The sequence below is a fragment of the Triplophysa rosa genome, linkage group LG25, assembly GCF_024868665.1.
Source record: "Triplophysa rosa linkage group LG25, Trosa_1v2, whole genome shotgun sequence".
NCBI classification, from domain to species: Eukaryota; Metazoa; Chordata; class Actinopteri; order Cypriniformes; family Nemacheilidae; genus Triplophysa; species Triplophysa rosa.
In genome coordinates, this window is record NC_079914.1 from 7,755,319 (window position 1) to 7,780,008 (window position 24,690).

The following is a 24,690-nucleotide window of genomic DNA, read 5'->3' on the forward strand; positions in this document are numbered from 1 at the left end:
TTAAGTATTTAATTGTTTTGTTTGTTGACTGTGGTGGGTGATAAGACCAAAGTTATGTTTCACTTTATATGTAATTTGTATGGTCACGGTATTAAGTATATCTCAGCTTTGTTTGTTTTGTTGTAAATGTAGTAGAAAATTTGGTTTGCATATGAGAAATCTATGTGCTTCTGCTGTTTTTAACCCCTAAAAGGGGTCATATGGCGCAGATACGTGTTTTTCTGGGTCTTTGGTGTGTTATAAGTTGCCCATGCATGTATTAGACACGTAAAATTGCACAAATTTAAGTGTAGGAACAAAAGATGCATTCTATCTAAAAGCGAATGCTCACCCAGACCTGCCTGAAACGCCTCGTGTAACCACACCCCCACAAATCTACGTCAGTTCGTGGTATGATTTGACTAAGACCACCCAAATGTATACGCAAGTAAGGTGGGCGTACCTGTCAGTACAATTGCTTTTGAACCTGATGTTCCAAATATGGTAAGAGGCGTTACATTTCCATCACATGCTTGCAGTATTCGACCAATCACTACGCACTGGTTAACTGGCCAATCATAGCACACCTTCGCTTTTCAGAGCCATGAACTTTGTTAAAAATCTGCACGTTTCAGAGAGGCGGGGCAAACATGCACGGTATGTGGAAAATACAGTTTTTAAACCTTAAATCTTGTATACACATTGCATTACATCTTAAACATACGATAATATTTGTTTTAGCCGTGTCATATGACCCCTTTAACATGCAAAAGACCCATGGGCCCATGGAAAGGCATTGTGTCTGCATTTTTAATACCTTTGTTTTACATTATTATTCACTCTTTATCACAAATGCTAAAATTGATTCATTAATGAATTTCATTAAATTTATTATTAATTTTAATGATTTATTTTATATTTGATAAACAGTATCCATAGAAATGTGTAATGTCTGACATTAACACGAAAACACCTTTACATGGTTTAACACTCAAAATAATTTTCTCAACGTATATAAAATCATCATATTATTAACAATCAGTCATGAAAGCTGACAAAAACACACATGAATCAAAAACACAAACTCTTATCACATTGATTGAGTTTATAATGATGAAGTCAAACAACTCTTTCTATACTTCCTTGTGTTGTCCTGCTCTGTATTCTTACATCATGTTGTTTGTCCCTCTCGTGTGCATAGAAAAGCCCTGTTGAAATATTAACCGCGTTAAAGCAGCGTTTAAAAATGCTGGTCATTTTTACCATCACACAGTGTATATACTGTCAGATAGCCGAGCTCAGTTGAAACGTCTGTCAAGTCTACCGCTCGTTTTTGTGTGTGGGTGTGTATTTGTCTGTTTCCGTGTCTGTGTTTGTCTGTGTGCCCACTGGCTTGGGGCGGTTCGCAGACCTGCTGGGAACAGGAGCGGCCTCAGTGTGTCGAGCCCAGGAGGGGAGACCGTTAGGGAGCCAGAGAGAGGCAGAAAGAGCGAGAGGGGGATTAAGCAGCCCCAGGTCTGTCACGGTGACATTTCTCTCCCTGGCTCAGCAGCAGGGGTTGGGTTTACCCTCCTAACCTTCAACTTTCAGCCTTAACCCATTAATCCCTTTGTGTCTGCCCGCCTCGCGCAAACACACTCACAATATGGCAGCAGGAGGCTGCGGAGGCAAGGAGCCGGGGTCCCTTTGACAGCTTTTCACCCACAGACAGGGGCCTTCATCTTTCTACATTCCCCAGTGTACGAACCTCCCCCCGACCAAAAAACCCAAAATAGACAGTTGGTCACCAAATTGGTCATTTTTGCATGTGTTTTTTCTCGATGAGTGTGAGATGCGTTTTAGAGAGATTCTCAAACTGGAAAATCTTAAACAACAAATGAAATTGCCAGTCAAAGTGTTCTTGAGGGGGTTAATTGTAAGTGTCCTTATGTAATGAACCATTATTTTTCTAATACCTTAGAGCTGTTTATATCTACATACAGAGCGGGCCTACATACATTGAATTCGCCACCATGTTTTGTACAGCAGCCCTAAACGGACAAACAACTCTACAATACGAAACCCCAGCAGGAAAGTGGTGAAAGGGATCGCGGATGATCCGTGATCCGTACGGATCGTACTCTACGGTTCGGAACGCATGTGATTAAATGTAAGTTTATTCATCATTGAGTAAGAGAGTAAAACGCGCTCTCTCTACAGTTTTAGCGCCAACGCGCTCTCGCTCTTGCTCTCTCTCTCTCTCCAGTATCTGGACGAGTACAATATTAAAGCGGTTCCAGATAAACAATAACGCTCAAAACTGCTCCGTCACACAGCTAATATTAGAACAAAAACAACAACATATCTTGGTTCTAACAAACAGAAAAAACATTGTTACTCACATACTGATCCGAATCAAAGCAACCTCCTCGGGGGTGATTTTAAGACGATCTTTCTCTCCAACGTCTCTCTGCTGGAAAGTATCTCCATAGATATGTATGAGTATCTCTGCTAAAAGCCTTAGTACCGCGGGTCCTAACGTGTCTCTGCTGGAAAGACTTTATAATATTAACACAGGTCCTAGCTCCTGCCTGACTTTTATCCTTCTTTTTATAATTAAAATCCACAGGCCTTTTATTTTATGTAATACATAAGTCATGGCTCTTTCTACAGTCTTTCTAATGCCCGCATGATCTCTTCCCTGCGTCAACATGAGAACGACATCTTTTTGTACTATGGTGGCCACCGTCGTGTTTAGACTGAGCGATTCATTGCAAATCTATAATACAACGCTAGTGGCCGCTGTAAATCAAAAACTGCTCCTTTAAAGCTACTTTCTTCCTTGATTTGTTGTGAACAACTCATATAAGAGAACATAAGCCTCTTACACCCGCGCATTACGTCTTTGGGGGCGGAGCCCGGGGGCACTGATAGATAAGTGAATGATTGAAGGACTGGAGATGAAAATGAGTGACTGAATGCACCACTTGCACAATATAATATTTCTGTGCATTGAATTTATAATCCGCAAAAATTATATATTTATCAGTTTGGCAGTCGCACAGGTGCGAGCGACCATTAAGAAAAACTAGTCGCACTGGCAGGAAAAATAGTGGCAAAATGCGGCCATTTGGTCGCAGTGTAGAGCCCTGCTATGAATGAGCTTGTTCCAAAATGTTTGTCTGAGCGCTTTGAATATTCTGACTAGATGAGCATTTGACAAGTATTTGACTGCATTGCTCAGAATTGGATCTGCTTTCTTGAAGGGACAGAGTGGGCGTTAATAATAAAAGAGCTCATCTGAATTTCGGGGCTTTTCATGTGAGCCCCCTGTCGTGCAAAAATCCCACAGGGATAGAGATTTGCAAGTCCTTTGCCGCTGTGTATGAATAAGCATGCGTCTCAAGGTATTTTTGAATACATAAGAACACGGGTGCCTCCAGGATATGCAGCGCAGAAGGTGCGTGGTTGGAGGCCAGTGCCCCTCTTCCAGCCCTCCCTCTCACCTAACGCTTTCTCTTGCCTCAATTATTTCCCTTCATTCTCTTTTTATGCGTTCACCTTTTTCTTCTGTTCTCCCTCTTCTCCTTGTTTTATAAGGGTAGTTTACATGACATGTCAAGAAGTAAGTGTTACATGTTCTAATAAAACGGTTTTAAATCATTTTTTTGTCTTGTTTAATTATTACACGTGTAATTTTATGAGCTTTGTCGAATATAAGAACTCTGTTGGCTAACTATCCAACTATATGCTTTTAAACCACCAGTCTATGATTATACATGCATTCAGTAAGATGTCTCATGCACAGAACAAATTACAAACACATAACAGTAACAGTTTTTGGTTTATTTTGAGACATGAATGAAAGTTATACGTGTATACTCTATACAGTAAATGTCAAAAAAGTTTTGAAAGCAAAAGATGTTAATTGTCAGCTACCCATCTCATCTGTCTTTTTTCATCCCTATCATTTATGTCTTCTTTCTGTGCTCAATTTCCCTCTCCCAGCTCTCTCCTCTCCCTTGTGTTCCGTTTTCTCTTCCTGGCAGTGGTTCTCATCCTCTCACCCATAAAATCAGCATAAAATTGACCTGACTCTGCCAGATCAGATGGAGGAGTTGGGCTTCAGATCCCTGGGGAGAAGGAAATTCACCCTTTGTAGAAATATTATAAGACAAGGGCCGTGAAATCTCACAATGGGATTATGTAATGCACCTTTGTCAGTCTTTTCACTCACCGAACCCATTCCACACCCCCTCCCCCCTATATGGGGTCTGGTCATCACCGGTGCAGGATATGTTGCTATGTTTGCATTTTCAGAGCAGAAAGAAGTGGAAGGAGTAAAGTGGATTCCTTTAGTGAGATGATCGGAAAAAAGTAAAGGATTGATTTTGAAGTATAAGAGATCCAGTTGATAAAGAGGTTTGGAGTTCTCTGTGGTCTAATTGATGGTATTGCTCAGAATGCCCTCAGGTGGTATACAACACAACTCGAGGTTTATGCGATTTACAATGCTGAAAATGTTCAATACAGAAAAAAAGATTTGTGACAAAGTGTTTATGCCCCATATTTTATTATTTCTAATGTAAAATTTTATATGTACTGTACATGTGCTCACAGAAATGTTGAGATAAATTAGTGGAAACATTTTTGTGATGATGTGGTACTTGGCCTGAACAGTTTGAGGACCTTCTGTTCTATTGAATGACACCAGCAGCAGTGAATCATCAGCACTGTTGTTGTGGGTTTGACCAGAATGTGGAAGCAAGAGTTTCCGTAAAAAAAGCTGAGAAAGGAAGTTCATATTGTTGGTCTGTAAATTAACGGCCATATAAATGAGGAAACAACTAGAAGAAATCGAACAGGACTCATTGATCAGTTATTCATTATAAATGTATGTAAAACGCTCATTTAATATAATAAAATAAGATGCTGATGTTTTCTAAGTGGTCAGTAGCATGTTTATTTTGGTTATCGTTCATATGTTAGTCCTGACAAAGTGTGAGTTTTTACACTTAGTCATGGAAAGTTCTTTGTGATCATATTTATGTACACATTTCCTGTGTTTTATTCAGAGTATTACCTCGTGTTTTTGAAGGGGAAAACCGAACTAGATGTTTGTTTAGGTTGCCAAATATTCAGAGTTGGCATGACATAGATGTGGTAGAGCAGGAATACCTTACACGGCCCATGTGAGTGTTTGTGTGCGTGTGGGTGGGCGGGTACACATCTCATTGTCTAGTTTCAGGGTTCTCAGATTGACCTTCAGCAGACTGTGTGGTTTTGTTCTGTGGTCCAAGCTTGTATTTTTAGGTGACTTATTATAGCAGCGACATCTGGAGTGCTGCCTGTTCTGTGTGTCAGAGTGTATTGCATTGAAGACCGGGTTATGTGTTTATAATTGAATAACAGATGATGTGCTTTGAAAAAATCAACAAGGATGTTCATTAAAATGTATTTACCTCTGGTTTATATGTTAGTAGCTATATATTGTAGCCGAAGAGTTGAATGTGTTTAATTGCATTTTAATTACAGTTCCATACACGTACACGTTAAGCACATGTTTTATTCAAATATAGATACAGCGAGAAGGCACTGACATCCATGCTTTATTGTAAATATAAAAACACCAGGAGAGGGTTTTACTAGACTGTGTGTCGTGCCTGACAGCATCCTTAGCAGACTATATTATTGACAGTGTTGCATGGCCTCTTGTACCTTAATGCATGTATAAAATATTCTGACTGGGCAATATAGTTTTTACATTTTCCACAAAGATTTAACTTTAACAATATACAGATCATTGTTTAGCAGCAGAATTATTTTTGTGCATGATTTCAATATGGCCATTATGGTTTTAAAGGCTTTCCTCTTAGCACATTTAAGGTGTGAAATATTAATGCAGCGCCACACATCTGCTGTTTCTGCAGGTAGTCAAGTATTATCTCTGTGTCTGTGCATTTCTAAAGGCCTCCGTCTAACCGGATGACATTTGCATATGCAGAACGTTCCATGCCTCCGCTCGTAGCCGCGGTGTGCTGACACATAGGAGAAACCACCCTTGCCCCCACCCCCTCCATTAATATGTATGTGTTCTGAACGGTGCGTGGTTGCTGATTAATGCTGTCTGTCAATTTCTTACAGATCCGACAGTGCTGTGGAAGTTCCCTCAGGACTTTGGAGACCAGGTTGGAGACAGAGGAACTTTTTTTTCTTAACCCCCCAACCCACCATCACCGCATCTACGACCCCTCCTGCTCCTAGGCCTACCTCCCTTCCTCTTCTTTTTACATCTCTCTCTCTCTCTCTCTCTCTCTCTCTCTCTCTCTCTCTCTCTCTCCCTCCTGCGGTGAGATGTTGCTGATAATGAATAGCAGTGAGCAGGTCTTCAAAAGGCGTTGTTCGGGTTATTATCAGCTGGCTGTGATGGGAATGGGTGTGGATGGAGTCCACAGGATCTCACACCAATACAGCTGCGGGTTGCTTACGTTATTATATCGTGGTAGTAACCTGCAGTAAGTAATATATAATGTACAGTTAGCGGATCATTATCGCGGCAAAATGAACCCAGAAAGGGAGGGAGACGGATTGTTCAGCGAAGTATGCTACTAATAAATAGACATAAAATAAAAATGCAACTACCGCAGATTGATGGTTATTAAAAACTATTTAATTTCACAAAGCCATAATTGACCAATAAGAATCGAGTATTCTTGAGAATCTGTCTGTAATTACAAAAAATCATCATAGTCTTTTTAGCACTTCATATTTAATGAAACGATCTGTGAAAAAGGAATCGAGATGTGTTGTTGTAGTGTAGTTCTGGTCATGTGTGTCTGCTGCACAACGAGAATTGGACCTGGGTCAGAGTGCAGTGTTGTGGTTTTTACTTTTTTCTTCTGTGTGCTTGGTCTCTAAAGGTCTCCAAGTACAAGGTTCTCCTCTTGCACGAAGCAAATTGGACCGTTCATTATGAAACTAAAATGGGAAGGAAACATAAAAACAAAGAAGATGTGACCGTCTTTGGATGTCTTCTGCACTTTGATCCTCATCGGCCGTCTTCTACAGAAACTGTTAGCTTGACCTACCCGAACAAAAAGTGAGAATGTAATTTAAATGACTAGTGGAGAATCTTAAAAGTAAAGAATTTTCAAAAGAGTTTAAAACTCTTAACACTGTGTCTTGACATGTCTCAACACACCAACAAAGTTACTGAGACCCACAGTGCTGTAAAGAAGCTTTCGCCTTTAATATTCTCTGTAATTGTCTATTTTGAGAACCGAATGGATACGTGGCGTTTCAGTGACCGCTGTAGTTTAAAAGAATCTTAGACATGGCTTCCTTGTCCTTGTCAAACTGCTGTGACACTATGTATATCTAGATATAGAGAAAGAGAGAAAGAAGTCCCGTCTCAACTTGTTTGGTGACAAGATCGTTTCCAGTTTAAGATGTGTACAGATGGATCTGGCTTTTCCACGTTAACATAAAGGCTCGCATTGAGCCGTCTCATTACCAGGATTAGGCTTTTATTCGTCTTTGTACGGCTGCTCGCTCTCTAGCTGCCGAAATCCCTTTTTCCCCCCAAGTTAGCCAGCATATGGCTATAGCAGCTCCGATCTCTACAGGCCTTCTTTGTTTATCCTCTTATTGTTGCGACGCGTAATGACAGTTGTAGGCCGTAGATCGGGGTGGAGGGGTTACCCTATCCCAGGGGAGCGTGGCGAGCAAGAGAAATAGGGAGAGGGAAAAGGTGGAGACAGGCAGGACTGTGGATTATGGAAATATGAATTGATTTTTTTTATCCTCCTCCCTTCCACTAGCCTCTCTGGTAGAATATGGACTCTAAATGAGGGGCGAACAGCCTGGAAGCTGGCACACAGGGCGGGGAAATTTTAAGCACAATCCCTCTTCCCCAGTGACTAGCCGTGGCCGTGGTCACTTACAGATGACATGTGGAGCGGCTCGAGCACAGTATATATCTGAATCACAAGGAGCCTTTTTTTACATACGAAGCAGACAGATGGATGAAGTGGAACTTTTATTGTTAATTTTTATAGATCTCTCTGTCCAATGCTTAGCCTGTGAGGAAAATGGAGTATAGGACAGATATGCGCATACAGATTCTTTTTGCTCGGTACTGCGCTTGCCATAGTCACGTTTATTTGACCAATTTCAGATTCGTGACTATATTATTTAGGGATTGAAAAGGATACTCCACCCAAAAAAGAAAATTCTGTCATCATTTGCTCACCCTGATTGTTCCAAACCTGTATACATTTCTTTGTTCTGCTGAACACAAAGGAAGATATTTGGAAGAATGTCAGTAACCAAACAGATCTCATCCACCAATTACCTCCATAGTAGGGAAAATAAATACTATGGGAGTCAATGGGGGATGAGATCTGTTTGGTTACTGACACTCTTCCAAATATCTGCCGTTGTGTTCAGCAGAACAAAGAAAAATAAAAAAAATACAGGTTCGGAACAAATGGTGACAGAATTTTCTTTTTTGGGTGAACTATCCCTAGCCTGTGAATAGCCGATGTGCTTTTACTTATATTTGCAATAGATTTGTCACTGTGCCATTTACAGTACTTTATGTGCTCTCTGTGATATACATTAGTGTGTTTTACATGCAAGATTTATTCTTGATGTCAACAGGAAGTTTCATCTGTAATTCTGTAATCTAGTAACAAATTTCTTTTCCTGTTAATACGGTTGTATCTCATATAACTTTGTGCAGCTTATATCTAAATTGCAATCTTTGTGGTATTTGGTGAAGTTCCGTGACTTATTTAGTGCAATGTGTCTGCATTCTTATAATCATATTTTCAAATGTTATGAAACGATCCGCTTCATAGTCTTTGTAAAACAGCTGATGTAGGCACACTTGTGTTCTCTGATGTGCCAATACATTGCCACAGTTAGGCTAACTAACTATATGACCTGGTGTATTAATATTAATGAACATGGTTATTTTAGCGTTTCATAACAAATTAGTGCAGGGGCTAAAAAAGTATTATCTTGGAGATAATCCCACTGTCTTTATTATCTCAGTAGATTTTTGACCTTGACCTTAACATCCTTAAATTAGTCATTTCCCCAGCCATAGCTTCGTATTCCAAAGGGAATAATGCAAAGCTAACATCACATTCCGAACCACCAGCAGAGCGTATTTGACCTGATGGATGTAGGAGAGTCTCGCTAAGCCTCCAGATGTCACCCGGTCCTCCATCTCCTTAGTTAGGAGGCGAACCGGCATGCTGAGTGAAGCTACAGCTCATGTAACAAAGCGAGAAACTGCATCCCCAGAGCATCGCGGGGCAAATATTTGTCTAGCTTTGACACAGTGTACAATCATATGCCCTGAGCCTGACACTTCATGATTGGTAGCCTTTCCCCCATGGTTCGCCCCCTCCTCCGCAGGACACGCACCAGCACCCCAGCGGGAAGGCCAGCCAGCCGAGCATCATCAAGGAACACGAAGACCGCCGGTTTAGTGATGCCTATCTTTTCAACACTTTAACATGGAGGGCAAGTGAGAGATGAGCTGCGATCGAGGAGAACATCATCTGCGGAGATGGAGGAATTGGTAGGGGGCTAGTAGATGCTGACAGCAGTTGCACATGTGACTCTCAAACTCATGGGAGTTCCCTTTCCTCTTTTTTTTTTTTTTTTAGGGATTTTTCTTTAGTTCTTAGAGCTGGGAGGTCTCCAGGGGTCTCCAGCATTCTCACTACAGCCACATTGTTGCCAATAGCATCTGATTCCTTCAACTTTAGGGTTTGAGCAGAAAAGGGGCTACAGCTCATGATTATATCTGTTAGCAGTGTCATAAGTGCTGAAGGGTGTTTGTTTTGCATTACACTACATGTCTTGGACACTGACTTGTTCATCAGGAAAGCGTTGCCTTGCAATCCATTATTTAAAAAGGGATATTTGCACTGGTTCTAACAAGATGATTGATGGTCACGTGTCACTTTTAGTTCCCTCTGCAGACCAAGTTTCACTTCAGCTAGTGAAGTGAAATTAAAAATTTGCACTACGAACTTGCCTGCCCGAGTACTTGCACGTTCACAGTGTTGAATACGTTCAATTATTCAAAATAGTATTGTTAAGCATTCACTCACAAACCTTGGAGCTCGTACCCCCCAAAGCTTATGACAAGGTACTAGATGTACATGGCTCTAAAAACCTCAATAAAGGAAGGAAACGCTTGTCATTACTGCTTTAGCTGTCGTCGGCCAAAACTGGAGGATGTCCTGGTTTGGTGGAGCTTATCTAGAGAGGAAGAGATAAACAGAGAGAGAGAGAGAACGTGAGGGGGTGGTGGTTGCGCGTCTCCGAACCTCCACACGCTTGATGTAGCTTCTAGCCACAGCTGAGAGAGAGCGAGAGTGAGCTAGCGATCGCGCGGTCCAATGGGAGTTGACAGCTTAAACGCAGAAAATCCCCCAGGCCACTTGGCACTCAATTAATGATGTTTCTGGCTCCGCGGTTCTCGGGCATATGTAGCTGAATCTCGACTTGGCCCAGTAGAATATCAGTTGTGTATTCTTAAGAAGAAAAGCGCTCGCCTGTCACATTAATGTATTCATGGCGGAGTGTTTCGGAGAAGAATATATCCTCCTGCGTTGGGTTTTTGAAATTAAGCAAAACCTTGTTGTTCGTACGAAGCTGTTGTAGTTTATTAGTGGTGGTATTAGTATTGCGTGTACTTGGGGATTTGAACAAACAAACCTCTAACCCTATAGTGCTACATCTCGCACATAACGTGTCATGTTTGAGCTGTGAACATAAATGACACCTCAAATCCTGTAGCGTGTTGAGGAGAGCTACTGCTACTCACAAGGAATTCAGACATAGGATTTTTACCTTGTGAATAATATAATGAATGGAAAAAATCGTATAGACTTGCATTGACGAATGAACCCAAGCCATCTATAGGGATCCAGACACCTCGATATTTGATATTTCCAACTTAACCCGGAAATCATTTCTCAAACAGCTCTTGGATTGTTAAGAAATACTTTTAGGCCCGGTTTCACGGACAGGCAAGGTTTAAGACTTTTTAGTCCCAGACTAAAATGAATGTGTGACCTGTCTTAGCTGAATATAACTTGCCCAGAAATAACTTAAAATATGTCAGTGCCTTTGTTTTGTCTCAAGATGCACACCAGTCATGTATTCTTCTAAGGGATTTTTATAAAAGTGACATAAATATCTTAATTCAACTAAGGCATAGTCCTGGCTTAGGCTAAGCCTTGTCTGTGAAACCGGGCCTGTATGTTTTCATCATACTTAATCATTAGCAACATTGATGTTGTGATGTTACATGATCAAGATGTTATTTCCAGGTTTCAAGTGGGAAATATCCTAAATCCGACTCTGACTTTTTTGACTTTTTGGACCAGTAAGTGGCCAGCAACTGCATAAAAACATTCGGAATCCTTTAGCATGGTGAAAGCATTTTGTTTTTGGTTTGTAATTGGTTTCAAGTGTTTAGTTTTTTGCTGACAGATTACGTTTCTAATTAGTTTCTAAGCAAAAATGTCTTTAAATGAGACGTGTCTGCTGTGTAGATGTACATGTGGATGTACTCCATCAATTGAAAACAAGCCTTTGGTATGATAACTAAACAATTTTAATAATCATAATTGCAAGCATATCTTTGAAGACTCTTTGTAGATTTGTAGAGCGTAAAAAGCATCTGCTAAATGAATAAATGTAATGCAGTTTATCCCTCATTTCACTATTTTTGTCTCAGGGGCCGTTTCGCGTCTTTATTTCAGAAATACTGTAGCACTTTAAAACTCTAGTTTCCGGTGTCTACAGGCCTAGTGAAGTTCATGCTGAAAAGCTCAGGGTTGTTCGTGTGAAGGTTCTATATCCAGACTGCACCCATGTCTCATCCCAGCGGCCCTGTCACGCACTTGTCAGTTCTTTAAGTGGGCAGAGGATCAATACATCACCTGCTACATTTCCTTAAGCAGTCTAATACAGACGGCCTGTTCGTGCCAGAGAAAAATAACCTCTGTGCCACACACCGAATATTAGCTTCGCACCACCTAAGGGTCAGCGTGGAAAACCGCGAAAGGAAAAGGAAGATGGGGGCTAAGGAAGCACAATCAGCCGCCTCGCGTTCTTTCCAGCTCTTTTTAAGTGAAAATGTAATGCCCGGTGTCAATTTAAAACTCGGGAAGAGCTACACCGTTAGCGCATTGCCTTGGTCTAGAGGCGAATTCGGCACTTATTAAAGGTGCGTAACTCAGGGTCAAATGCAGCAAGCCGGCAGCACACGATTAAAATGTAATGAAAGGAAGCTCGGTTGGAGATTTGACGGTCCAGGGAAGACAGAAGATTATTTCGGCACCGTTGATGTGATGTTGCATGAGTTGCCGGTTCTAATAGGGAATATCTGGAAGCTATGATACCTTAAAACTGCACTGACGTTTTATGATGGATATGCTGATTTTTGGCTCAGGTTTTAAAGTTAAAGGGATAGTTCACTCCAAAATAAAAACTCCTGATATCATTTTTCATGTCATTGAAACTGAGAGATGATTAATTTTGTGTCCATACAATGGAAGTCAGTGAGGTCTTTTATGTTTTGAGGAATAAATTCATACAGGTTTGGCATTACATGAGGGTGAATAAATTATTTAAATTTTGGGGTGTACTATCCCTTTAAAGGCCCAGCTTGTGAAATTTTGCAGCATCTAGTGGTGAGGTTGCGAATTGCAACCAATGTCTCATACCTCCCCTTTCGAAGCACTACGGGGGCTGACACGGGACTAAGATGTCATCACGTTTTCGCTTCTTTGCCGAAGGAGATAACGCGTTTTCGAAATGTGCTCTGTAGAGCAGTTTGTCTGTTTAGGGCTACTGTAGAAACGACATGGTGAATTCCATGTAAGGGGACCCGTGGTATGTAGATAGAAATAGCTCATTCTGAGGTAATGCAAACATAAGTAATACGTATATTTAATTCTTGACACAATCATAGGCGACTACATGTGTTACAGTCTCACACATGGAGAAAGAGAGAGGACTTAATTGGTTTTGGTGGTAAGGTGAACACTGACCTGTGGTAAGACTGGGTTTGAACCTGTCACTAGGATATCTGTGGCATCGGCATGGTGGTTCTGCCAGTCTCAGTCTTTTTTCCCCCACACATGCACACGCACACACACACACACACACACACACACACATCTCTCCCCTGCTGAAGACAGTTCCATAGCGCCGCGTAGACCTGCTGGCTGGCAGAATTTTTAAAGAGCATGGAGGTTTAAAGACAGAACCCCCTGGGGAGGAATCCCACCAGCTTGGAAAGGGAAAGGGGGAGTTTGCTGTCTGTCTCTCTCTTGAGTCTTTCTCTCACCTTATCTCTTTTTTCTTTCTTATCTTTGTCTCTGCCTCTGGATGCCTGTCTATCTTTCTCTCAGTTTATATGCTTTCTCGTCCTTTCTTTCACATTCCTTCTTTTTACTTCTTTCTTTCCTAGTATTTCTTTCTCACAGTGCATCTTTCCCCCCACCCTACCCAAACTCTGGCATTGACAGATTGAAGAAATTCTTTTCACTCGCGTACCCAGCATCGCTTAGTTCCCTCTCACAACATATTTCTCTTTTTCTCCTCTCACTTTCTCAGTCTTGCTGTTCCCATCTAAATATTCAACAGAAACGTTCACGTCACCTAGTAACATTGGCTACATTCACAGTGCAGCTGAATGTGGCCCGTGTGTAATGTTTTTCGCCTACAAATGCGACACAAATGTGTTTTTGTGGATGACAGATGTCCAACCCTAAATTTGTCCATTTGTCCAAGATTTGAAGTTATTGTTGATGCTTTTCCATGCAGGGTCTAGGCGTTTGTTGTAACTGTGGCATTTAATGCAACCTTTCTGAAAGGTTTAATTTACAGGGTTTGGACATTTCAGATATGCCCATGACTAACCGTTGCCAGCTTCCATCGACCAAAACCAGTTCTTGACCTCAATGTTGATCTTGTGTCCCATCCTCTAACACGTTTCAAAATCTGAGACTTCACCAATGAGCGGAAGCTTGTCGCCAATTAAACACGTGTGACCATAGCTGTTACATGGCACCCAAGTGAACCCCTGAGCTCAGCAGAGCAGCCCATCCCCTGATATCTGCTGCCTATGCTTCTCCTGGATCTGCTCCCATCCAGCCCAAGAGAAGCTCCCTTCCTCTGCAGGGAGTTCAGGCAGGGAGCGATAGTGGTAAAAAAAAGCAGCTAGCGGAGGAGCGAGCGAGATAGAGAAGAATCTGTGATTGCAGGCCTCCGCAGTGGGACCAGGGGGGAATGGAGACTACTGTCTCACTGAGTGATATCCCTGTCTCAACAGTAAATAAATAATGCAGCCTGCAGAGTTCACCCTGCCTCCTCCAGTGAGTTGTAAATGCATTAGCTGTTTTATATTCTTTTGTCTTGGGAAAATGGTTGGGAGGGAGGCAGAGAAAGAAAAGAACGGTACAAGCAAACAACAGGAACGAAAATCACTCGCGTTCCACCTTTTCGCACGATCTGACTCTCCTCCCAGAGCACGCTTTGGTGTAGTCCCCTGATCACCTGAATGAATGGCAAAACAGCGAGAAGGTGCATAACGCACTTGCGTACAGGGCTTTAGATACTAGGACTTTGAGAAGAATAGTGAGAATTTTTCACTTGGGTTTTACAGTTGCGGATGGATATGCAAACCTGGTTGACGTGAATGTACCAAAAGTAAACATTGTATATTTTAGCAGTTATTCAGAGAAAAACGATGTTTGTAATTAGGGATGCACCGATATGTACATTTTGGCCGGTAACGATAATTCTTTAAGATTGGAAGCCGATAACCGATATATTGGCCGATATACAGTATAGAAATATTAATATAACATTTTCTAAGATTGAAACAAAAGGCAAAAAGTGGACAACTGCTTTTTTTGAAAACATTGACTGCAGAAGACAAGGTAACCATTAGTTCTCTTTTTCCCCCTGAAAATCATGTACCAAGCCTACTTTACACTAGTGAATGATTATTTTACCTTCAAACTTTTCTGGTATATTTTTTATTTAATAAACAAATTATAGATGTTCTTCCAGAGCGACTTAGAAATATGTTCTTAATAGCCGCATAGTCTAACAGGTCTCAAGACAGAAAGCATTCAGATAACAGTCTGATTAAAAAAATATGCTTTTGTTCCTATAAATTAAACATTCATAAATACTGGATCTACATACTGTACCTACATAAACAATGTTTTGCTTGTAGCAGTAAGTGAATGATCATGACAGAAAGACAGTGCTGTACTGTATTTTAACTGTGAGCAGTTTGCATTTGAAGATGTTTAACCAGAGGCAACGGTTTATGATTTATCGGCTGTAATATATAGGCCTTAATTTTATTGTCAGCCGATAACATTAAAAATGACCATTTATCGCCTGATACCGATATGGCTGATAATTTATCGTGCATCCCTATTTGTAATCTTTCATAAAAATGTAAGTTAGTATGTGATACACAGGGTCGTCATTTTAGGGGCCCTAAGCAAAGTCAAGACCTGAGCCCCCCCCCACATACACAATAAAATGTTTTCTTTGAATTGCACAACAGTAATATTGAGTAGCCCTATATGGAATTATATGTTTTATATATATATATATATATATATATACTGTATATATATATATATATATATACATATATATATACTGTATATATATATATGTATATACTGTATATATATATATAACCTGTATTTATTTGACTTTGAACCGCATAACCTCCTAGCTGAATTAGAAGTTTTGATTAGTTTTTCAACCGAGTCAGATCTGTCTGTTATTAGGTGCGTTTGACTTATCCGGTGCAGCGCACGCAGGTCGATAAGGCGTCAAAAGCATCAAATGATTTAACCGCTTGTGGTCACTAAGGGGCCCCCCAAGCTAGCAGGGCCCTACGCATTTGCGTGGTTTGCGTGCTGGTTAACACCGGTACTGGTGATGCACATTTAGGAAGCAAATTGTGAACTTCAAAAACATTTTCCCTACTCTGCTTTTCAACACATCATTGTATTTATTTGTGTCGATATTTATATCTTTTCTTAACTTTATTTAATCCTTTAGATGCTGGTTCCCCAAAGCAACGTTCCAACTAACCCACCATCGCTAATATTGCTTTTTGTCTAGTCCAAGTGTTATTTCCAGTCTAAAATTCATTGCTAGTTCCTGTCAACAACTCGGATTGACGGCAGAGAACGACGTTGACTAGCGTAGAGAAGATAGCTGAGGCCAATGTGGGACCCGCGACAACTTGTGCATCTGCGAAGGAGACAATTTTATTTACATAGCATCCGTTCACATACGCTTCTGCAAAAGGGTGGCACATCTTGGCATAAACACTCGGGAGAAGCGCCTATAGGAGTTAATGATAGTAGCAGTCACATACGGCAGCATCAGGCTTGCGTACGCGTGACAGCTTTACTGCTTTACTGCCGTACAGTCATCTGCCGCGCCGCGACACGGCGAGGATGTTTCTGCTTCTGCCAGCGTTCTTCTCTCGCCTGCCAGAGCCTTCAATCTCGCTCTCTGTATCACATACTAACTCTCTCACTCTGTCTTCTCCCATCACCGCCGCCACCTCCCACCGAGAATAACAGCAACCAGTCGTCATCCGCACCGCATCTGCATATACGCAAATAAAAACAGACACGTGTGCAGGCTAGCACACATGTGCTCCAAATTAAAAGAGCAGTTCAAGCAAAAAGGCAAATTCTGTCATGTTGGTGCCAACCTGTGTGACTTGGTGTGTTTTATGAAACAAATATTTTTTTTTAGAGAAGTAGGTTTCAGGATGTGCATTTTCAGTGATCTATTCCTGTAATTAGGCAAAAACAGCAAAACCACAGGTACTGGTGTGAGTATAGGATTACAAAGTTTCACATCGGACAGTCACATCTGAACTACCCAACCCCTCCCCAAACACACAACACTGTTCCTTTGAATGGTGGCAGCTTGTTATATTTTGAGCAGGGGATCACTGGCAGTTCCCCATGGCTAGGCTACAGTACAGGCCTGGCCAGACGTGGCCAACCCATATGGTGCACGGCTATGGAAATCCATATGCTGCTGGTGCACGGACTCTCCCTCTGGGGCTATGTGGGAAGGTAAAGCCCTAAAGGCTGAACCTCCTTTTCTTCCCCTTTTCGCCGCCTCTGAACCCCCGGTGTAGCTCAGCCATTGTCCCAGCAATCTGCCGTCACCTTGGTCGCACTCGCACCTTACCCGAGCTCAGGCGCGTCATGAGCTAATGGCCGCTAATTATTTTAGCCTTCCCGTCACATCAGCAATTTCGGTGTCATTTCCCCTTAAATCCATTGCCTCATTACTTGGCTCTCATTGGTCAGCTATTGTTCATCTTAACGAACAGTTGTCTGAGATTAAGTTCTTTGTGAGTGGATTAGCGAGTGTTGTTAGCAGTGCTTGATAAGGCAAGAATTGCTGTTGCTCATAGGGGAGTTTGTTCAGTGTTAAACTTTGGTGCATCAGTAGTAGTACTGCACTGTTTGTGTTGTGGGATTGAATGATTCCTCAAAACATGCATTCATTTTAAATGAACTAATAACAAGATTAAAAAGCACTTTCAGTGTTTCAATTTTTTAACACTTCACAGACGTTAAAACAAAACACTGTACATCTGGATGTTTAAAGCTAAATTGAAATGTTAAATGGACATCTAGAGTTGCGACACCTAAAAACCATTTAAAACACATTAGCAACCTCCCAGCAACGCCCTTGCAACAAACCACATAACAACCCAAAATTATTGTGGAATTTCGTGCAAGCACATTCAACATTTTTTCAGAAAATGTAAAAAATTCTGTAAATTAAAAGAAATCAAGTTGCAAATCTAGCATTATTGTTATTGTTAAATGGGCGTATCTTACATCTCTTAATTCTCTCAATAAATTTACTAATACATTGATTAAAAGCTGTCATCCATCACTTTTTCTGGTTGAAAATAAACAAAAATCAGGTATTAAGCAATTACATAAATGTTCAAAGTACTCTCCTTTCAGTTTCTCATCTAGGTTTGCAATAGTTAGCTTATAATAATGGTGATTTATGAGTTGAATTGTCGGTATAGGTAAAGAAACCTGCAATTTAATGTGTCACACAGAGATGGCGATATGGGGTCAGGGTCAAAAGTTTCAGATCGCAGCTTTAAATCATTCATTTAGGAATGACTAATTTTTTTAACTGTCTGTCACTGTAAAGCTACAGAGATGCACACACACAACCAGTCTTGACCGTATTTGCAGATGTGATACTGTAGTGTTGCAATGTGAATAATTGGTCTGTAATGTCATTCTCATGTTTTGTCTGTCTCTAGGAGGTCCTGCAGACATTGCCTAAGTTCTGCTTCCCGTTTGACGTGGAGAGGTAGGATTCCCCCGCATTCACCTCTGTCACGCTTCCAGAAAATAACACTTAATGACCGTGTGAATTGGGAAAAACGGATGTTGTTTATACAACACACGCTTTTGCACACACACAAGAGACTCTAGTGACTCATAGGGTGGGGCCACACACCTCATTTGATTCCTATTCTTAATGTCATCTTTAAGGGGTCTTAGATTTAAAGACTTAATGTAGAAATTAAGATCTCCACCTCCTGTAAACAATGTGTGTGTATACAGTACATGTCTGTCCTAACAGGCGTGATGTTATGCACATCTACTAAATAAATGTATGTTTGTTTTGCACAGCAGCTGTGCTGTTGGAAATGAAAAAGTGCTGTTGTAAGTTGTGTATATATGTGCTGTGAGTTCACTTCCTCTCAGCTGAAGCTTTACTGCTGCCATCTAGTGGAAAGGAACTACACTGTTATTTTTGGAATGTGTAAAATAAGCATTAAGGTTAATCATTTTTTCTGCATTATTAATTGTGGAGTGAATCTGAAAATGTGTAAATCACACGAATTGTTAAACTGTTTTAATGCCATTTCTATTTTAATACATAGGCTGTTGCTTTGAGTAAGATATGAGTACATTTTGCTGTATTGTAATTATTTGGTAATGCTAAAAGTTATTTAACCAAGTGTACTCAATCTTTTTCACACATTTGTATTAACCGTTAAAGAGTATTAAGTGTGCAGAACAGTAAGCTTTATTAAAAGGTGATTTATGTGAAATTTTCTTGTGTGTGTGGCATCTGTGCAGAGTGTCCCAGACTCAGGTGGGCCAGAACTTCACATTTGTGCTCACAGACATTGAGAGCAAGCAGAGGTTTGGATTCTGTCGATTAACATCCGGCTGCAGGGTCTGCATCTGTTTGCTCAGGTAAGTCATCGTTGCTGCGTCACATTTATTGTGTTTTGGTGTGTGTGTGTGTTTTGTCTGCATTTAAACAAAAACATTTGGATTGTGGTTATTTTTTATGAAACATTTTAGACAAAAGAAATGTGCAAAAAATGTGCAAATGTTTATTTTTTTATTTAAGTAAGCGGTATTAACATAAATATATTATTGATATGATTAAGCATCATTTCTCGAAAAAGGTAAAAATATATAAACACATTCTCAATTGAATGCAAATTCAAACAAATAACACTTCTCGACAACATTTTTTCATGAAATTATATCCACACAGTATACAAATAAATCAACACATTTCTAGGAGATATAATGTAATAAAGACAATTGCTTTTATGTCGAATTTTAACCCTCCCATTGAAAATGGATAAACAACAGTAAACTGCCGTTTTTAATAATACAAATCCATTTAGTAATTCAGAGCAGCACAACTGGGACACATCATCATTTTTTCCCTCCGTCTACACGGTATTGATGGACAATCGCAGGTTTATCATCATCATGATGAGCCGCTGTCGAGATCTCTCCTCCTCCCACCCCGGCCTGGATGGCCTTTGTTTTTTTCCTTCTTTCTCTTCCCTCGTTATTCAGGCACACAGGCATGCCAGAGACGGTTCACCAATAATTATGCATGAAGCCCCGCTGCCAATTAGCAAGAGTCTCTCCCCTGTCCCTTTCACTGAGTTTTACATGCTAATTCATTTGACATATGATGTATAAAATTCATTATGCATTCTGAGTAGTTTGCATGGCTTCCTTCATTCATAATAAGAAAGTTTTTTTTCTGTTTAAGACCATAGAGCTCTTTGTTTATGTGGTCTGTTTCGAAAGTGTGTGAACACGTAGGAAAATAAAGTTTTGTCATTCCACCCCCTTTTAAATATATACGAAAACAAGATGTTAAAAAAATGTGTGTGTGTGCATGTATATACATATACAGTATATATATATATATATATATATGTATGTGCTGTATATATAAATGTTGATTTTTTTGTAAAATTTAACGTGAGAGAGTTTGTTAAAAGTAAAAAACTTTTTAATTTTTTAAATATATGTAAATAAACACACATGTATACTGTATATATACACACACACGCACACAAGGTTCATGTTGTTTTATAGTATATATCATAGGTATAAAGTTGATAATTTTCTGGTCTTCTTTAAGTAGATACATAAACTCATTTGCACACCTTTACACTCTTGACTCTCCATCTGAATATAAAACAAAAGTAATTAAAACAGTTTGTGTCCGTGCGATTGTTGAAGTGCTGGGGCCATAAAATTGTCACCTAAGCTTACACGAGGAAGTTGCCTAATGAGAGGGACAGTTTTATGTGGACAGCCCTTTGTAGCTTTACAGGTTTAGCCCAGGCCAAAAAGACCAGGGTTCCTTCAGGCCAAACCACTTCAAAAACAGACCCCTTCCATTTCACCCCACCCTCTCCACCCATTCAGCCCTCGGACACTCTGTCATGACGGGAGCGAATAGCCTTCGGACATCTGCGAGACCCTAGATGAAATAGACCCTCTCTCTCGGCCGGTTTATTTGATGGCTGGGACTCGACTTGGCGTCTCGCTCAGACGGCAGAGGTTTTCTTCAGTCAGTGGTCACTCGGTTATATTTCCTTCCTTTCGCCGAACATTAAGCACAGGAAGGTGGAGGTGTAATCGTATCTCATCCTGGGAAGGAAACAAGGTGCGAGCTGACTCGCTTTTAAAGCTTCTGAATTCCTCTGGTGATTTAGGATGCACAGTGATTTAAAGGGCTATTAGATCGTACATGTGTATAGGACAAATTAGGAATATCATAGGATCATATGTGCAGTGTGTTGAATTTCAAAATGGACATTGTGATTTACAGTGGAGCTGATTTTTCTTTTTCTTGGCATTTCTAAAATATAACGCTAGATTTTTAATCTCATGTCGTTTAGTCAGTGAAAACGGCCCGTTTTTTCTTTAATGACATCATGCACTCGGGCTGGCATGGGGTTTACCCAAAACCTGATGATCCACGTTTTCCCAGCATGATTTGAGAACGTTCCAAAAAGCATCTTTTGTGCTTCAGTGGACACAAAAGAAATCTGACCTTTTGCACAAAGGTTTTGTAGTGCGTTTAATAAAAGCCAAATCCCATGAATTGTTACTCATTTATAGCATTACATTTGTTTACATTTTACAAAATCTTACATTTCCAGGTTCAAAATGATATCCTCACTGCGGTCTCTTTTGGACCCCACTGTATTTTGAAAACAAAATCCATTCACTCTTCACAAGTGATCAATCTCGTAAGAAGTGTTGTAAACAATTTAAGTTGAACTCTCAGTCACACTTTAGTTTTAGTTCATTGGTGGTCAGTTTAGCTATCAATCCGTTCGCTCGGGCTTATCAGGTGCTTCTGACCGTGAAAGGAGGCAGCTCTGGTTTGTTAGGGTTTGCCAGTAAGCCGCAGATAAGTTGGTTTATTCTGAATACACACGGCGCTGGAGAACCTACAGTAAAAGGGCCATGGAGATTGGCTCATCTCGGCACGGTTCAGAGTGATGAATGGTCCTCTATCAGAGGATTTGCCAAATACAAACACGTTTTTACTTTTACTAGCTGTGAAGAGATCCTCTCAGCCGTTTAGAAAAAGTTCCGAAAAATTGCGTACCTGTTTTTTTTAAATGATTTTAAATGAAAAACAAAACCAATTTTTTGAAAGGTGTTCTCTGTGGTGATTTATTCGACTTAAAAACGAAAGATTTACATGCACCGGATAAAGAGTATAATGAGCACTTGTGTTCTCCCAAGCCTGCCGTGCCTTTCTGACAGGAGAGGCTCTCATTTAAATCCCCTTCACTTGTGAAAAATGAAGGATTAGCATCCAGGAGCCTCGCATTTTAAACAAGAGGGAGATAATGATTTTTTGTTGTGCGGGAAAGTAGCTCGAGCAAGGTGTCGGTCGATTGTGATGTTTTAAACAAAGCGTCATGCTTACCAAAACACATTTTTTTTGTTTGTTTGTAAGCGCCAGTCAGGGCCTCGGATCTTTCTCGTGTGGCCGTGATTTGCATGGACATTTAATTTGGATAGTGTGACCTGGTTTGCGACCGTTGTTGTGCACGTCAAAATATCGGCATGTTAAGAGATGATTGTTTTAGGTTAATGGTCAGCCAGACTCGAAAGCCTCGCGCTTGAGCTCACGTCCCTGGGAACGGCGTGCCACTGGCCCCCTCCGCGGAGCCGGCAATATGAAAATTTGCATTAGATACACTTATCCGTGTTTTTGTTGTCTGTTAATTCCAGTCTGTTGGAGAGCTCACTGACCCATGGAGGGATAAAAAAAGATCTCCAATCAAGACTGCGTGTGTTTTGTAGTTCAGCCGGGATCAGACCTTTTTTGTTTTTCTTTTTTTTTCTGAAGTGTTTTATTTCTACTCATCCATTAATTTCAACTTCTGGTGTCGCATCTTTGCCAATTAAACTAATCAAGTATTTGTGACTGCTCGAAGAGAATAGCCGATGTGACGAGTCTCCGCGAAGTGTGGTGTAAAAGCGCGCGTTGTAATCGTCGCCCACGAACTAGAAAAGAAAAAGTCAGAGCCCGCTTGCAGGCCGCGTTTTTATTTTAACCGGGTTGCGTAACAAAATAAATGGTGTGTGTTCTTTGCAACCTTCAAGCCAAAACAACACGTTGGCTGTGTTCCATCTTTAAAGGCCTGTCAATTTCGCCAAGATCCTGTCAAGCTGAAACACGCACAACGTCTCTTGGCGAGTTATTGTGTGATTAGTTAATACACAGCGATAAAGCGTATCATTTTTAAAAGTGAAATTTCCAAAACGCTGTCTTGTACTGTAGTGACTGTATGTACAAAGATGAGGCTCAGTTTGTGCATCTGGGCACAGCATGCTTGTAAACCGTCCGATCTCGCGTTTATTACAGGCTACAGTGGTCCGGTCTTGTTTTTGTTGAAGAAACCAAATACTTTAATTCATCCCACTCCTCAAAGCGCAGCCGTGGCTGGAATGTTTAAAACGTGAGTGTCAGCGAGAACCAAGAATGCGATAACAAGGTTTGCTGTTGCTTAACATGCTCACGGTTGCCTAAAGCCCGCCGGGTTAAAAGTCAAGGTGGGACAGGTCTGCACAGAAGGAAGATGGTGTTAGGATGTACAGCATCGTATGTTTTTATTCAATGAGAAAACAAGTTTTTATTTTTTAATAATTATATTTTTTCTCTTTTTTGACAGCTATCTCCCATGGTTTGAGATCTTCTATAAGCTGCTAAATACTCTTGCAGACTACTTGTTGAAACACCAGGTAAGGCATCCTCAATTTATTAAATCAATATGACACATGAGCTGAAAATTTCAGCATGTACAAAAATATAAGAGTGTGCAAGATGGTGGACGTTTTTCATAAACACTGTAAGGAAACCAAACGCAAAGAAAATGTTTTCTCACTGAGGTTTTCATGTGCCCAACTACTTATGTCACAAATACCAGCAAAATGGTCCTCGAACCAGCCACAAAAGTGCGGCTGCAAACTGTTTTGCTTCGCACAAAGACAAAGAAGAAAAAGAAAAACGTCATCTATAATCCATCTCGGCAAAACTGGCACACTTGGTTGGTTGCGCTTTGCTTTGCAGTGTTGTTGACATTTAACAGACCGAACATCGAACAGGAAGTCAGTCCTCGTGATATATGAGAAAACAAATTGTCAGGAAATACACTGAGCCAAATAGATTTTTTCTGAAAGTTTAGCAGCGGTAGGATAGGAGGAAAAGTTTGAATTAGGAAAAAGGGTTGAAAATATTAAGCTCGCTTCAAATAAAAAACAGTCTGCGTTGAGCCGTAGAGGAAAATAGTTGCTCTATCAGTAGGCTGTCAGTCAGCTATGCGTAACAGAGCGGCTGAAAGAGAAATGAGGAAGAACAAACCTCCTTTATACAAACAAATCATGGGCTAAGTATATTAGAGTTCAGAGGGGTCAGGAATTAAGTCCTTAATCGCTCAGTGTCATCGACCCATTTAAACCCCAAAGAGTTTTCCTGAATTCTCCCGTTTTAAATGTTTTTTGAACATAGTAATAGTTTGCATTATAAAATTGTCATTATATAACTTTGTTTCCTCTGCAGAACACAAAAGAAGATATTTTGAATAATGTTGGCCTCAGTGACATTGACTTCCATTGTATGAACACAAAACCACTGAGACATTTCTCAAAATATCTGTTCTTGTGTTCTGCAGAAAAAGTCATGTTTGGATGAATAAACAGAAATTTTATTTTGGGGTGATCTATCCCTGGACTAAAATAAAAATTGGAATAAAAATTGTTTGGCTTTAGGAAAACTGCTAAGGTGAAT

The 24,690-nt window shown here is 40.4% G+C and overlaps 1 protein-coding gene across 5 annotated transcripts in view; it reads left to right on the forward strand.

The window, feature by feature from the left end:
• Positions 1-24,690, forward strand: part of dennd1b (DENN/MADD domain containing 1B) — an 89,203-nt gene that overhangs the window by 19,446 nt on the left and 45,067 nt on the right. For 3 of the 5 annotated variants that reach the window (XM_057325052.1, XM_057325051.1, XM_057325047.1), the window contains exons 3-6: positions 6,103-6,146; positions 18,359-18,408; positions 19,188-19,307; positions 23,576-23,645. In XM_057325052.1, coding sequence (XP_057181035.1) covers positions 6,103-6,146; positions 18,359-18,408; positions 19,188-19,307; positions 23,576-23,645 — 284 coding nt within the window. Of the gene's footprint in view, positions 1-6,102; positions 6,147-8,440; positions 9,551-18,358; positions 18,409-19,187; positions 19,308-23,575; positions 23,646-24,690 lie in introns of those variants that run through there. The other 2 variants (XM_057325049.1, XM_057325050.1) reach the window with 2 other exon arrangements.